This window comes from Mycotypha africana (assembly GCF_025528875.1).
Source record: "Mycotypha africana strain NRRL 2978 chromosome Unknown BDF20scaffold_4, whole genome shotgun sequence".
In the NCBI taxonomy this organism is placed as follows: Eukaryota; Fungi; Mucoromycota; class Mucoromycetes; order Mucorales; family Mycotyphaceae; genus Mycotypha; species Mycotypha africana.
In genome coordinates, this window is record NW_026515728.1 from 1,374,196 (window position 1) to 1,386,332 (window position 12,137).

Genomic DNA, 12,137 nt, shown 5'->3' on the forward strand with positions numbered 1-12,137 from the left:
GGTTCCTATTCACGAAAGACATCAAAGATAAACTGCTCTGAGAAATATACAGCTAAAACAATCATTACCGTCATCGCGAGTTTATTTACTAATACAAATAGAACGCAACTCAAAAGGCAATCAAAATTCTATCGCGGAAGGGTCTCTATTCCTGAAGATATATAGTACAGCGCATCATTTTCGAAAGAAGAATTACCAAAATACAGTTCGCTACAGACGCTCGGTTTCTGTTTTATTTGAATAGTATACCTTTTTCGAGACGAAATTGAAAACGTGCAAGCCATTGCCAAATTTTTTATACTATTTCCATCAAATATTCGGTGAGATTACAGCAGTAAAGAGTATCACCATGCATGCTCTAAAGTCGTCTTGATTCAGCTTGGAAAATTGTGAAATATCTGCTCCTCGATTAACAATTAATTGTAGCTTTAGGCTAACTGGTTGATTTACCTATTGATGACGATTACTAAGCTTCCTTTGTTTTTTTCTTGTCAAGTATAATTTGTTTGATGTCTCTTTATCAGATACAGAGAAGGAGTGTAAAAAAAAAAGTTTTTCTCTTTTTTTTTTTTTTTTTTTTTAAATTCCATAACTCGATATTTTCTGATCTGCCTTCTTTATCTAATCCTCTCTTTCACTCTTTCCCATTCAACTTTTTGATTGAATATATGAATTACAATTTACAATGGCTACGAAAGTTGACTGATACGAATTCAGCAAAATACCGCTGATGTAGGTATTGATACCCCATCCATCGCTGGTACAGATGAAGTCATAACAATAGAATCGCGAACAAGTGCTGTGTTACCGCCAGTAGACTAGATGTAACGCTTTACGAATGTAAATTGTCACAAATGATATCAATCAGCTTCTTTACACAGTGCTTAATAGAAGCAAAAAAAAAAAAAAAAAAACCAAAAAAACGTCAAAACCAAAAACGTCTCACGGTGTATGGAACGAAAAAAGTTTTGCGTCCTCGGGGAATCGAACCCCGGCCTTCACCTTGGAAGGGTGAAATTCTACCATTAAACTAAGAACGCCTCTTACTGAAGTTTTAAATTCAGATAAAATATGTAATGTTAGTATCACGTGATTTGCTCGTGAGTATTTTTAATTTTGTGAGCCAATCAAAGTTCTGCCTTTAAACGGTAAGTTCGTATTGTTTGAATGAAAAAGTAGAAATGTCATTGATTTATTATTTAAATAAAACTGACGGTTCAGATTATGCTTAACGCAGCAATATATATTCTTTGTACAGAATGAACACGTCTATTATTGATTATTCTGATGCATCTTCTTCGGATTCAGAAACTTGGGCGTCTGAATCATATTCTTCTGGTACTTCACTATCACTATCAGGAGCAAAGTCTTCATCAGCTGGTAAAACAATAATCGGTTAGAATTTCAGTGCTTCCAAAGCAAATGTGTGTGCGGTCTAAAGAAATTGTATGACTTACGACTTTCTTCATCTTCGTCGTCTTGACCAGCAGTAGCTGGATTTGTATCGGTTCTTCGCTTCTTTCTAGAGTAATCTTCATCTTCTTCATCGTCGTCCTCATCGTCTAATTCAGCTAGATCATAGTTTATCAGAGTATCACCATTTGACTCAGATTTGATCTTGATCTTCTTTTGCTTAAGGTAATCTTCAATATTCGCATACTCTTCTCTATTGATGCTTGAAAACTGTATGTCATTGCCACTCTTCATACTGAACTTCATATCAAAAGTACGTGAACTTCCACCTGTCTGGCCCACACGCGAGAAGGTAACGACACCGATTTCATTTAATGGAATGAAAGTAGGAGGTTTGGGTATGAAGAGTAAACTCTTTTCCAAAGGATAAAGGAAACCCTCATTTGCTTTCATTGAACATTTGAGTGCTGTTGCGCCATGATGGCTTCTATAGCTGCCAGGTACTGTTACTTTTCTTCCTGTTAAAGCCTTGAATAGGTTGCTGACAACTTCGTATGTAGGCGCATCGTAATGTTTTTGAAGAGCATTCTCAAACTTATTCAAAGCTTCGTCTTCCAGATTTAAATCAATCTCGATCTCTTCTTCACGTACAAATTGGAATACTAAGAATGGATATTTAGTTTGACCTTGTCTTAAAGGTGGATCCAAGCCGATCTAATGATATTCGCCAATTGTATGTGAGACTTTCATTTTCCATTTCTTTTCACCCTGACTACGTTTTACGCTTTTTTTTTTTTTTTTCTGAAAATCTTACCACAAATAATACATGTACTTCATCTGGCTTCAATAATAAGAACAGTTTGATAATATTGGAATAAAGAATCTTGTAGTCATATGTTTTACCACGGAGACGTAAGAAATCTTGGTACATATCGATATTGTAACGACCACGAGGTGTTAAACATAACACTTCTTGGAACTGTACAATATTTTCTGTAGTCATCTGGCTGAGCTCTAGCTTTGATTTGATCGTTTCGTGGAATACAACATCTGCATTGACTTCTTCTTCCTCATCTACTTCCTCTTCTCCGCCTTCTCCTGCTTCCTTAGCTACTGTACCAGGTACATAAAATGTTATATCCATCAACTCATCCATATCTTTAGGGTTGATGCCTTCGGGTGCTGATTGTCCAGGATCCACAAAATTGACAGCAACTTCATTTTTACCGGGTTTGTTCGCAGCAATTGCTTGTGCTAATGGTAATTCAAACATGGTTTTATTACCGACAGTGAATGCGAGATTAGATCCTACAAAGATGCAGTTTCATAGAGAACACATGAGTACGACTGCTTCCCGGTTATCACAAAAAACTTTCTTATCTCCAATTTACCATGGAATTCAGTTTTTCCCCAATTCCAACCCTTCACGCTAACTTCCTTTACTTCCACTGGCATTTTATAAAATATCTTTACTGCTTCTCTCAAATCCTCTAAATCCTATTCCATCAAAATTAAATAGCATGCAGAAGAGGAAGAGTTAGAAGGCAATTTTATGTAATACATCAACAGAACTCATCACGTCTTTCTTTTCGATCAGTGGTTTTCAAATTGGATCTGTTACATACTTCTAATTTAAAGCCATCAAATCTGAGTATATTATCTTCCTTTTGAATGACTCTCAACTCATAGCCTCTGGCCGCTTTCATCCAAGTCAATTTCTTTAGGTCGTCCGTAGCAACAATAATGGTACGATCTCCACCTTTCCAACCCAAGCCATTCTGAGATAATCGGAAACGGCCCACCTCGGGTCGTAGGCCACAATAAATCGAGTTGAAGTCAACGTTTTTTCTATCTGACATTAGGCAATGGGATTTCTGGTAATTGGCAAATGCTAAGTTGATTTCTAGAAGAGAAGAAAAAGAGGCGGCTAACGATCTCGAATAAAATTTCAGTCATAGGAACGTGTTTTCCTCATTTTTGAGTCTGAAAAGCGCGTTCGGTGTTTTGACATAACATTTGCTACTGCTGCTGCTGCTGGCTTGCTGCATGTTTGTGACGTATTTTGATTGGAGGTAAAAAGGTTGAGGAGAAAGAAAATGATAGATTGAGAACAGCATAAATTTCGTTTATTCCTTCTTCCCTTTTATTGACTTTGTTCTTTCACTAACCCTACCCTCATCGTAGGCTTTTTTTTTCTCCAGTTTTTTAACTTGAAGGCGGGAAAAAAGAAAAGAGAATAAGATTATCTAGAAGAGAGCATATTCGCAGGAAGATGAACTTTTCTCCTTATTCACCTTCGCCAGACGACGACAGACATTCTCGAACACCCAAAGCTTCTTCATCGCGAGCAACACAACAACACCAACAGGCCAATATCAGCTCTTATCAAGCTGGAAGCAACCCTGAGTCATTTGCAGAACAAGGTCTTCTAGGCAATCATAGTAGTAGTAGTAGCAGCAGTGGTTTTGGAGGACAACCCACCGTTCGCGTGAATAAGTATGAGACATCTCTACCTATTCGGGTAGATGTCGAAGCATCCTTAGCCTATCTTGCTGGTCCGATCACAGGTAAAGAAGTACACAGATTTACTTTCTGGTGTAAGCGGCATAGAGTTTGTGAGGCTGATTGAAAGACTTCCATGTTTTACGTAGGTTTACTGTTATTAATTCTTGAGCGACAGAATGATTATGTTCGCTTTCATGCTTGGCAGGTAAATTATAGTACTGGAATAAATACACTAGAGGAAAGATTTTCTTCAGTCGTTATTCATTGCTCTATGCCACTTAGTCTTCTTTAACGTTTTCATCGTTAATGGTGCTTCAATTCATAATGCTATTTATTTCCAACTTTTTATCTTGGGTTTTATTCTTTTTTTCAATATTCTTATTGATATGGCTGGCGTAAGTTGAATGATGTGTTGATATTCGAATGACATTGAGCAAAGTGATGTAAAACAAACAATACTCACTCAGATTATTATTCAGGTATAGAGCCTATTTAGATGGAGTGTCGCTGGAAAGATATGAGGTCCCCTATTTTGGACCCATGGCCTCGGAATATGTAGATGAAGAATAATGCTATCACTACAGCATAAATGTTCAACAAAGATACCTTGGTGAATAGAGCTGAAGCACAAACACTACTCCATTAATCACAGCCATATTCATTTACGTCTACGACTATACATTTATCAGTAAAACAAAAAAAAAGAAAAAAAAAAAGATAATAGCACTTTCTGTTTGTTAGAGCTGATCAACAGCCATAAAAGAAACGGATTTTATACAACTTATCAAAGTGGCATAGTTTTGTTCATTGTCAGAGCATAAAAATATAAATGGAACAGTAAAGATATGGTTTTTCTGCATGATCTCGTTGGGAAAAGGAATAAAGTAATGGGGGTCTTAATGAGAGGATAGGGCGGTTATGGAAGCGGGTATTGAAGAGAAATATATTGATGTGAAAGAAAAAGAACAGAGAAGGACCAGGTTAGTTACTAACTAGTATACGTTGATCCTCTAGAAGAAGAGTTCTCATCCGCAGAGGACGACATCGAATTTGAACCAATGCTTCCTCGAGGCGCTCTACTATGCATCATACGACGTGTTGCTTGGGCTGATTTACAAGCGTGTCATCAAAGGGTAAAAGATGGCAACACAACAATAAGAAGCTGTATGGAAATGAAGTGATACATATTTTTATTTTCTCTTACCATGCTTAGCAGCTGCCATTTTGTCAAGATTGACAATCACCTTTTCCAAGGCATATAACCATCTATTTCTATTTTCTTCCGTATCGGCATGCAAAACATGGACAGTAGGAGCTCCGATAAATGTAGTGTTAAGGTTATCTACACCTGAAAAAGATGAAGTGATTTCAATACAGTTTGGAAAACCGCCAGCTTCCTCTTTTGTTAAGGGTCGTATACGGGCTCGTTCCAAAATCAAATGTCCTTTATATTGCAGTTTAGTTGTCTTTGCCGTAGAAGATTTATTGCTAGAATTTTCTACCTTGGTTCTTACGAAAACCAAAAAATCACTAAATAACAAATAATATCGTTCTTCGCTCGATGACTTTGCATTAGGCATAATGCGCGACAGTTGGCCTTCCATAATGAGCCTTCTCTCCGCTCGTACACTGAATGGAGCACCTATTAAGGCTTGATGGATCATTAACACTTTTTCTACATTACTCGCATCGACTAGTCTGTTGAGGGAAAGATATTCATTGCAGTTAGCTCAAGATTCATTTTTGAATGGATCATTTTGTGGTGATGAATGGAAATATTTACTTTTCTTTAATAGAGCTGTGAAATTGCTGAATCCATGCTTTTATCTTTTGTAGTCCAGTATAGTCTGGATGCATTGGACTCGTCGATTCAGCTATTTGCGCTATGATTTGCACATAGCGGTCGATACAACCAATGGGCAACTGAATCAAAGATAATAAAGTGGACCCTTTCAGTGATTTATCTTTGTGAACACTCTACATGAAATGGACATAGATTGGATTAGGGTTTCCTCATTCAGTACTAAACTTGCCTTTTTGTACTTTTTCTTACATCAATAAACTTTTTGAATGGTTGATATCGCGATAACCTCTCATAGGTTGTAAGTGTAACAGCATAGTTACTCAAGTAAGTATGGTAGCAATCTAGACTTGGAAGCTTAAAGATTGTATATTAGAAATTAAGTATTGGCTTCTTTCTTTAAAATGTAAGAATCTTCATTTACCCAAGCCTGGAATACATCTGATAAAATCTGAGTGGGTCCCCATATTTTTAATCTGGCAGTAGAAAATATACGGCAAGTTTAGCAATTATTCCATTTTTTACTTTATACATATTCAGCACTGATTCCATTACCTTTCTTGAAGACTCTTTAGGGTTAAGCGATGCACATGGACTATCTCCTCAAAGTTACCAAATAACCAGCGAAATTCTCTTTCTGTACAGATCATCTTTTTCATGCCAAGAAAGTTGAAGGAAGTATTTGTAGAGTCTTTTCTGAGAGGTATCAAAAATAAACTCATCACTAACTCAAGTGATTGCACATAGGCTTCTTCTGATCTGAAAAGCTTATCTATCAAATTTTCTCTGCTCCGATGTACATCATTCTCGTGGTCTGTGGTTTGTACAACAAAAACATTTGCCAAGTTAGAATGTTTTTTCATTGGAGGGTCTTTATCTTGAAAAAAAAAAAAAAAAAAATTAAGAATTCTGTATGTGCCGACCTATGAGATCATCATCAATATCTTCATAGTCCAAACTATCAATAATTCCAAAATCGTCCATTGACTGAGTCAGGAAATCAATTGCTGACGAGTTGGATGATAGATGGCTTTGTTTATCGTAATCGTGACATGAAATAGTGGATGCAGCAGTCAGCCCTGTAGTTGTGTAAGCACCTGTACTTGAACTTGTGATGCTACTTCTAGGACTTCTGGTAGCCGCTGAATTTGAAGTAGTTACAGTCGCAGAGGATGATAGTAAAGTGTTACTTTGGCCGCTAATGCTGCTTCTAAGACTACTTATACTGCTGGTCTTTCTTTGTGGCGTAACAAGATTATTGATGTGATAGTTAGTGCTAGAATTGAAAGATGTTGTTGCTGTGGCTTGATTAGTATTATTAGAATATGACATTCAAATAGTCAAGGGTAAGAAGATCAGGAGCAACAAAAAAAAAAAAGAGGGGAATAAAAAAGAACAGTATATGGTATACAAGTATATATATATATACTTGTACAGTCTAAAAGACTTGAAAGCACACATGAAACTTTAACCTTAAAAAAAGATTTTCTGGAGGGCAAAAGCTTGATCTTTAATGGTCTGAGGAGACAAAAAAGGCGCCCTTTCATTTTTTTGTGGGTTCTGTACAAAGCATAGCAAACCTTTTATGCGGCTGTACTACCTTCTGCTTATTAACGTGCTGTGCTTTGTGTTAATTGTGTAGCAATAGTAAGAATGGTCACATTCACCTGTCACTTTGAACAAGAACAGTTTCTAATAGCAGAAAAATAAAAATGTGCAATAATTGCATGCTGATTCCTCGAAAAACGGAACGGTATACGTACTATAAAAGAGTGATATCCTCTATGTTAATTAACCGCCTGAATCATTTATAGTTGACTCGTCACTTAACTGTTACACCACATTGCGTTAAGGAGACTGACATGATCTCCCTGCAAGTGGAAACCGTTATATCTGAATAGAGATAAAATCCATCATTGTAGCAGTAATTGACAAGAAAAGTTCGCTTTTCTTTTTCAATAGGGGACCGCCGAGCATTATGTATTTATCATTTACTGGCTTTCGTAAACGGCTTGTCTTAGAGTTACTTCAGCCATTCCATGACCGAAGGAAATGTCAGGAAAAATGTACCCAAAGTGGCGTTTCTAGTCTTACAGTAACTTTCCATGGAGATAGTGAGGTACATCTTCTCTCAAATCTTGTCGCACTTTCAAAATTAAAAATGTCCATATTTATCAGTATTAGGGTTCTAGGTTTAAGCAATCACTGAAGCGCCTTTACGTATTAGCGCGCAAAACCCTTAAAAGTAGTTACAAAAATCTTCTTGACATCTTTATTGATACGCTCATGAAGCGTATCTTTTTCAAGTACACACCTCTCTTGAGAAACTCTTTAAAACTGACCAGAACTGCTCCATAGGATTCAATTCAGGTCATTACAATAGAGGCTATGATAACAGAAAGAGGTTATGAACGCATCATGGCTATTATGTGTATTAGGGATATTACCTTTGATACGCACATTAAGTGTAATAGGAGTAGAATTTGTTTTGTATAATTCACATCTAGAACAGGGTGTTCAACGAAAACGTCCACTCAACAATGGGAACGAGTTCGGGAAAAGGCGTGTATTTCAGTCCCTTGCCAAGGCTCGACAGGTTGCTAGGGCTTTTAGGCTAAAGTACAACGTTATTTTTGTAACCGCCAGTTCTAAAGGAAGCTTGCCCTTCATTGTAATCCCTGGAATACAAAAAGAAAGCCTAAAACTGATAAAGCTCATCAGCAGTCAGGCTCAGAATCTGAAAGTCTTGTACATGAAAAACGAGCACGATGAAGATAATCCCGTTGCGTACTATCCGCGGGCAAATATAAAAATATAGTTAATAGCCGTTTCTTAGCTGACTGACAATCAAACGTCACTCAAAATCATTCATTCGATCAGTTCAGTTGCTCTTTAAGAAGTCCGCTTGTCCGCTTGAACGTTTTGAACTAACATTGGCCATTGTAAATGGCATTTTATTCACATTTGACTTCATTTGATATAACTTCAGGTAACTTGCTCAAACTTAAGAATGTCTTTATGGCCTATCAAACAGTACTGACTCAAAGAATTCTAACTTAGAATGATTACTGATACCCAACTCTCACTCATTGCTAATTTCTTGGGAGTCATCACCATGATTCTTATCGTTGCATATCACTTCATCTCCGTGAATGACAAGTCAAAGAGCTCATGAATACAAAACCAGCAATACCAACAATATCAAACAAGCTTTATATTCACTTGACGAAAGAGTTTCGATTTTATTTTCATAGACACAAAATGATAGCTATAAATACAATTATTCTCAGTCGAACTGCATATCAATAAATAAATAATACATCTTCTATTTGAAGATGAAGTGTGTGTCAACCAGTAGCAGTTTGTTCATCTTTTTTAGAGCTTCAAATCGTGCTTTAAATCCAGGAACCAGCCTACAGCTTCAGTTCTCCTCAAATCAGAAATACCAGGACCACTAACAGTTTCAAAGACTATTTTCATCGTGGCCCTTTGTATCTCTTTACTCTCTTGAGAATGTACCAGCATCTCTATTTCCTTCAAAATAAAAGGGAAGAAAGGACCTAAAGATAACGGCTTCAAGAGATCAATCAACGCGGTAATATATTGATTTCGAAGCGCAACGTTCTTCTCATTTGCCTTAAGGGAGTCGATTTTCTGAATCAAATGGTTTACGGTAAGCCAAGCCAATGCATCATCCATTTCGCAAAGAGCTTGTACGAGTGTATTGAAACCATATCTTAGTTGATCTAAAGTCATTGGTTCAGGAAAACCCTATCAATTGCATCAAAACAATGGTTGTAGAAACATGAGCATGGTAAACTCTTGTAAAAAAAAAAAAAAAAAACAAAAAAAAAGTTACCTCAATAAGAATCTTGCCATAAACTCCTGCTAACTCTTTCGAAACGGCCTTTTCAGATGTGAAAGCGGATATAACACAAGAGTGCGCACTTTCGTACAAAGCCTTGTTTTCGATCCTCCTCCATTTCAGTATAGGGTATATGACGGGCAAAATGTCTTCTTCGAATAATCTTTCATCGATAGCTTGCATTACTTGCTCAGATAAATCAGTAAAGAAAGTCAGTCTGGTCTGTTTAACCATAGATAGTAATTCATAAGATTCTGTATTATCCGGTAGGTATTTCTGTGTAGCTAATGGATCGTAAAGTAATGGCAGAAAGTGAACGAATATATCAGCGAAATGAGTAATGATCTTGAAGACTATTGTTGTTATTGCCTACCATAATCTTTGAATGCTAATGATATAAGTCTATTCAATTCGCAACTATTTTCTTTGTTCAATAAATAGGCTACCGCATTTGTCATAATGTCTTCATATGCTTGACGTCCTTGTCCTTCAGGCAAATGCTCAGTTACAAAGTTTAGATTAGCATAAATGCTAACAATATCCTGCGCAGCATGTTTTACTCTGATCAATCCCTCTCCGTTAGGAACATCGACGGCAACCGATTTCAAGATTACTGTAAACGAGAAAAGCAAACTCTTCAATATTGTCCAGACAGAGTTATCAATCTGTTTCATTATGTCTGTATCGTTAGGATTTAAGGGGATGGTTGCTGTATTTGCTTTGTATTGATCCCAATCAAAAAATGTATTGTAAGAAAATCCAACTAATCGGTCAAGCATAATTTCGATTGTTTTAGCAGCATCCTTTCCGTCCATTGTCTTGCTGTCTTTCTGCAGCATAGCTGCTATTGTTTTTGCCATGGCACGAGAAATGCGACCAATTTCTTTGAAAAGGGGCGATTGATGTACCAAATAGTTCACTTCATCTTTTATGTCAGGACTCACTTTGAGTCGATGCATGATATCACAAGAATTGAAAGTTTCAGGACTTGTGAGTAAAGTCGAAGTCATCATTTTGAGTAAATTGGGTAGTTCCTTGAGTGTTGATACTCTATCTTCAGGAATTTGTATGAGAAAACATGAAACCAAAAAGGTAACCGTGTCTAATATGTGGACTTAAGCTGTTAGATAAAATACGTTTGGGGTCTTCACTTTCTCGAAAGTCATTACCTTGATATGCATGGTATTGCTTCAAATACTTCGCAGATGATAGTGTGTTCACAATAGTATCTACCTGGCGCAATAAATACTCTTCGGCTTCTTCACGTAACATTGAAACCTTCTTTGTCTTTTTTCCCTGATTAAATTGCAACATCCGCCTATTATCCTCTACTCTGTTAGCCTACACTTGCTGTGATAATATATTGTCATTTGACATCCAGAAATTGTACTTACACTGTTCCAGCCAATGCAGCTACTTTTGCAATTCTGTTCGGTGAAAGATCGTCTTCCTTCCCTTTTTCATTCAAGTCTATTACTAAATGTACAAGTGTACTCAAATTGGCTTCGGCTCGTGTTCGGGGCTCTTCCTTTGACCGTACGTCGACTACATGTTCGAATGTATTCACGACAGTCATGGGGCCTTGTATTCCCAATATATCGCTTTTACTCTGACTTTTAGGGGAAGTAGAAGTAGAAACGAAATGCAAAAAAGCCTGCAGCAACCGCTCACAATGGTTTACTTCAAATTCATTCAGTGTGCTGGTTTGCGCTAGTGCATGAGCTACACCCGCACTCAAAGTGTCAGAAAAGGGTGTGTTCTTCACTATATTATGGCCGTTGGCTGTAAAGTTCTCCAAAACCTTGGTCATGCCTTCCAACAAAGTGATATCCAGTACTGTACTTTTACCAATCAATGAGACCCAACCTACCCAAGCATCCTTCTGTAGCGGTCTATAAGCCTCATCTTCCATTTTAAATACATCAGATAGTACTGAAATAACGAGGGATAACTGCTGTTGATGCTCTTTTTGCACAGAGGTAAGTCGTCGAAGCCAGCTGGAGTAAAGTGCAATGATGGATTCCAAAATTTTTAGTTGTAGGTCAGCAGCGGTTATGAAGCGGCTTTTTAGCTGAGCTAGTGTATCTAAAAGCTGAGGAGTGAACCATGATGTTGGCAAATCGTTACTGTACTTAGCAAGTTGTTGTAGATTGTGAATGACCTTGAAAGAGATGAGTTTTGTTAACCAAAACTGATTTCGCGGCCACTTTAGTTTGAAACATAGCCTTATCACTGTTTTAGTTTAGTACCTGCTCTTGGTCCAGAGTAGCGTATTGTAATGTGTTATAGTAGGCATCGGATAGCTTTCTCGCTAAATCTTTCAGGTCTGTTTGCTCATTGTTCGCCACACTTTGATTCGACATGATTATTGCTGGATAACGACAGGGAAAAAATTTACCTCAAATGTGGAGTAGAAGGAAACGAAAATAAAAGTGATGGAAAGCGGATCAAATATTTTGTGGACGAAGTCGGAACCTTAGTTGGGACGTTTCTTTTTTTTGATTTTAGACGAAGTAGGCTTTTATGGTAGACGAGATATTTTGAGTAGATTTC

The 12,137-nt window shown here is 37.2% G+C and overlaps 5 protein-coding genes and 1 non-coding gene across 6 annotated transcripts; 2 read left to right on the top strand and 4 right to left on the bottom strand.

The window, feature by feature from the left end:
* Positions 1-969: 969 nt before the first annotated feature.
* BDF20DRAFT_t71 lies at positions 970-1,040 on the bottom strand. Its single transcript has one exon. It is a non-coding gene; the product is annotated as a tRNA-Gly (tRNA).
* A 103-nt stretch (positions 1,041-1,143) lies between these two features.
* On the bottom strand, positions 1,144-3,345 carry BDF20DRAFT_973230 (uncharacterized protein). Its single transcript, XM_053085045.1, has 5 exons — positions 3,039-3,345; positions 2,805-2,910; positions 2,228-2,721; positions 1,461-2,127; positions 1,144-1,377 (listed from the first exon to the last, which is right to left on the bottom strand). The coding sequence occupies exons 1-5, from the start codon at positions 3,270-3,272 to the stop codon at positions 1,280-1,282; spliced, it is 1,599 nt and encodes a 532-aa protein (XP_052937341.1). The 5' UTR covers positions 3,273-3,345; the 3' UTR covers positions 1,144-1,279.
* A 208-nt stretch (positions 3,346-3,553) lies between these two features.
* Positions 3,554-4,798, top strand: BDF20DRAFT_452175 (uncharacterized protein). Its single transcript, XM_053075480.1, has 4 exons — positions 3,554-3,980; positions 4,065-4,123; positions 4,201-4,313; positions 4,398-4,798. Exons 1-4 carry the CDS (start codon positions 3,686-3,688, stop codon positions 4,486-4,488), a joined length of 558 nt encoding a protein of 185 aa, XP_052937342.1. The 5' UTR covers positions 3,554-3,685; the 3' UTR covers positions 4,489-4,798.
* A 310-nt stretch (positions 4,799-5,108) lies between these two features.
* Positions 5,109-6,703, bottom strand: BDF20DRAFT_818417 (rho guanine nucleotide exchange factor; the record flags this gene model as incomplete). Its single annotated transcript, XM_053077362.1, has 6 exons — positions 5,109-5,384; positions 5,421-5,616; positions 5,702-5,895; positions 5,972-6,068; positions 6,275-6,533; positions 6,643-6,703. The coding sequence occupies 6 exons, from the start codon at positions 6,701-6,703 to the stop codon at positions 5,109-5,111; spliced, it is 1,083 nt and encodes a 360-aa protein (XP_052937343.1).
* A 994-nt stretch (positions 6,704-7,697) lies between these two features.
* BDF20DRAFT_834769 (uncharacterized protein) lies at positions 7,698-8,537 on the top strand (the record flags this gene model as incomplete). Its single annotated transcript, XM_053078768.1, has 2 exons — positions 7,698-7,911; positions 8,227-8,537. 2 exons carry the CDS (start codon positions 7,698-7,700, stop codon positions 8,535-8,537), a joined length of 525 nt encoding a protein of 174 aa, XP_052937344.1.
* A 462-nt stretch (positions 8,538-8,999) lies between these two features.
* Positions 9,000-12,084, bottom strand: BDF20DRAFT_865035 (uncharacterized protein). The gene is made up of 6 exons (XM_053080773.1): positions 11,834-12,084; positions 10,979-11,745; positions 10,754-10,902; positions 9,958-10,686; positions 9,579-9,868; positions 9,000-9,490 (listed from the first exon to the last, which is right to left on the bottom strand). Exons 1-6 carry the CDS (start codon positions 11,945-11,947, stop codon positions 9,095-9,097), a joined length of 2,445 nt encoding a protein of 814 aa, XP_052937345.1. The 5' UTR covers positions 11,948-12,084; the 3' UTR covers positions 9,000-9,094.
* Positions 12,085-12,137: the final 53 nt, after the last annotated feature.

Bases quoted from the DNA above. Each gene is read 5' to 3' on its own strand.
- BDF20DRAFT_452175 (XM_053075480.1), top strand. From the start codon at position 3,686: ATGAACTTTTCTCCTTATTCACCTTCGCCAGACGACGACAGACATTCT. The intron at 3,981-4,064 runs GTAAAGAAGTAC...TGTTTTACGTAG, and splicing joins TCTTGCTGGTCCGATCACAG to GTTTACTGTTATTAATTCTT. The intron at 4,314-4,397 runs GTAAGTTGAATG...ATTATTATTCAG, and splicing joins TTCTTATTGATATGGCTGGC to GTATAGAGCCTATTTAGATG.
- BDF20DRAFT_973230 (XM_053085045.1), bottom strand. From the start codon at position 3,272: ATGTCAGATAGAAAAAACGTTGACTTCAACTCGATTTATTGTGGCCTA. The intron at 2,911-3,038 runs GTATGTAACAGA...TTGATGGAATAG, and splicing joins TTGATGGCTTTAAATTAGAA to GATTTAGAGGATTTGAGAGA. The intron at 1,378-1,460 runs GTCGTAAGTCAT...TTGTTTTACCAG, and splicing joins AGACGACGAAGATGAAGAAA to CTGATGAAGACTTTGCTCCT.
- BDF20DRAFT_865035 (XM_053080773.1), bottom strand. From the start codon at position 11,947: ATGTCGAATCAAAGTGTGGCGAACAATGAGCAAACAGACCTGAAAGAT. The intron at 11,746-11,833 runs GTACTAAACTAA...ATCTCTTTCAAG, and splicing joins CTACTCTGGACCAAGAGCAG to GTCATTCACAATCTACAACA. The intron at 9,869-9,957 runs GTAGGCAATAAC...ACGATCCATTAG, and splicing joins ATTAGCATTCAAAGATTATG to CTACACAGAAATACCTACCG.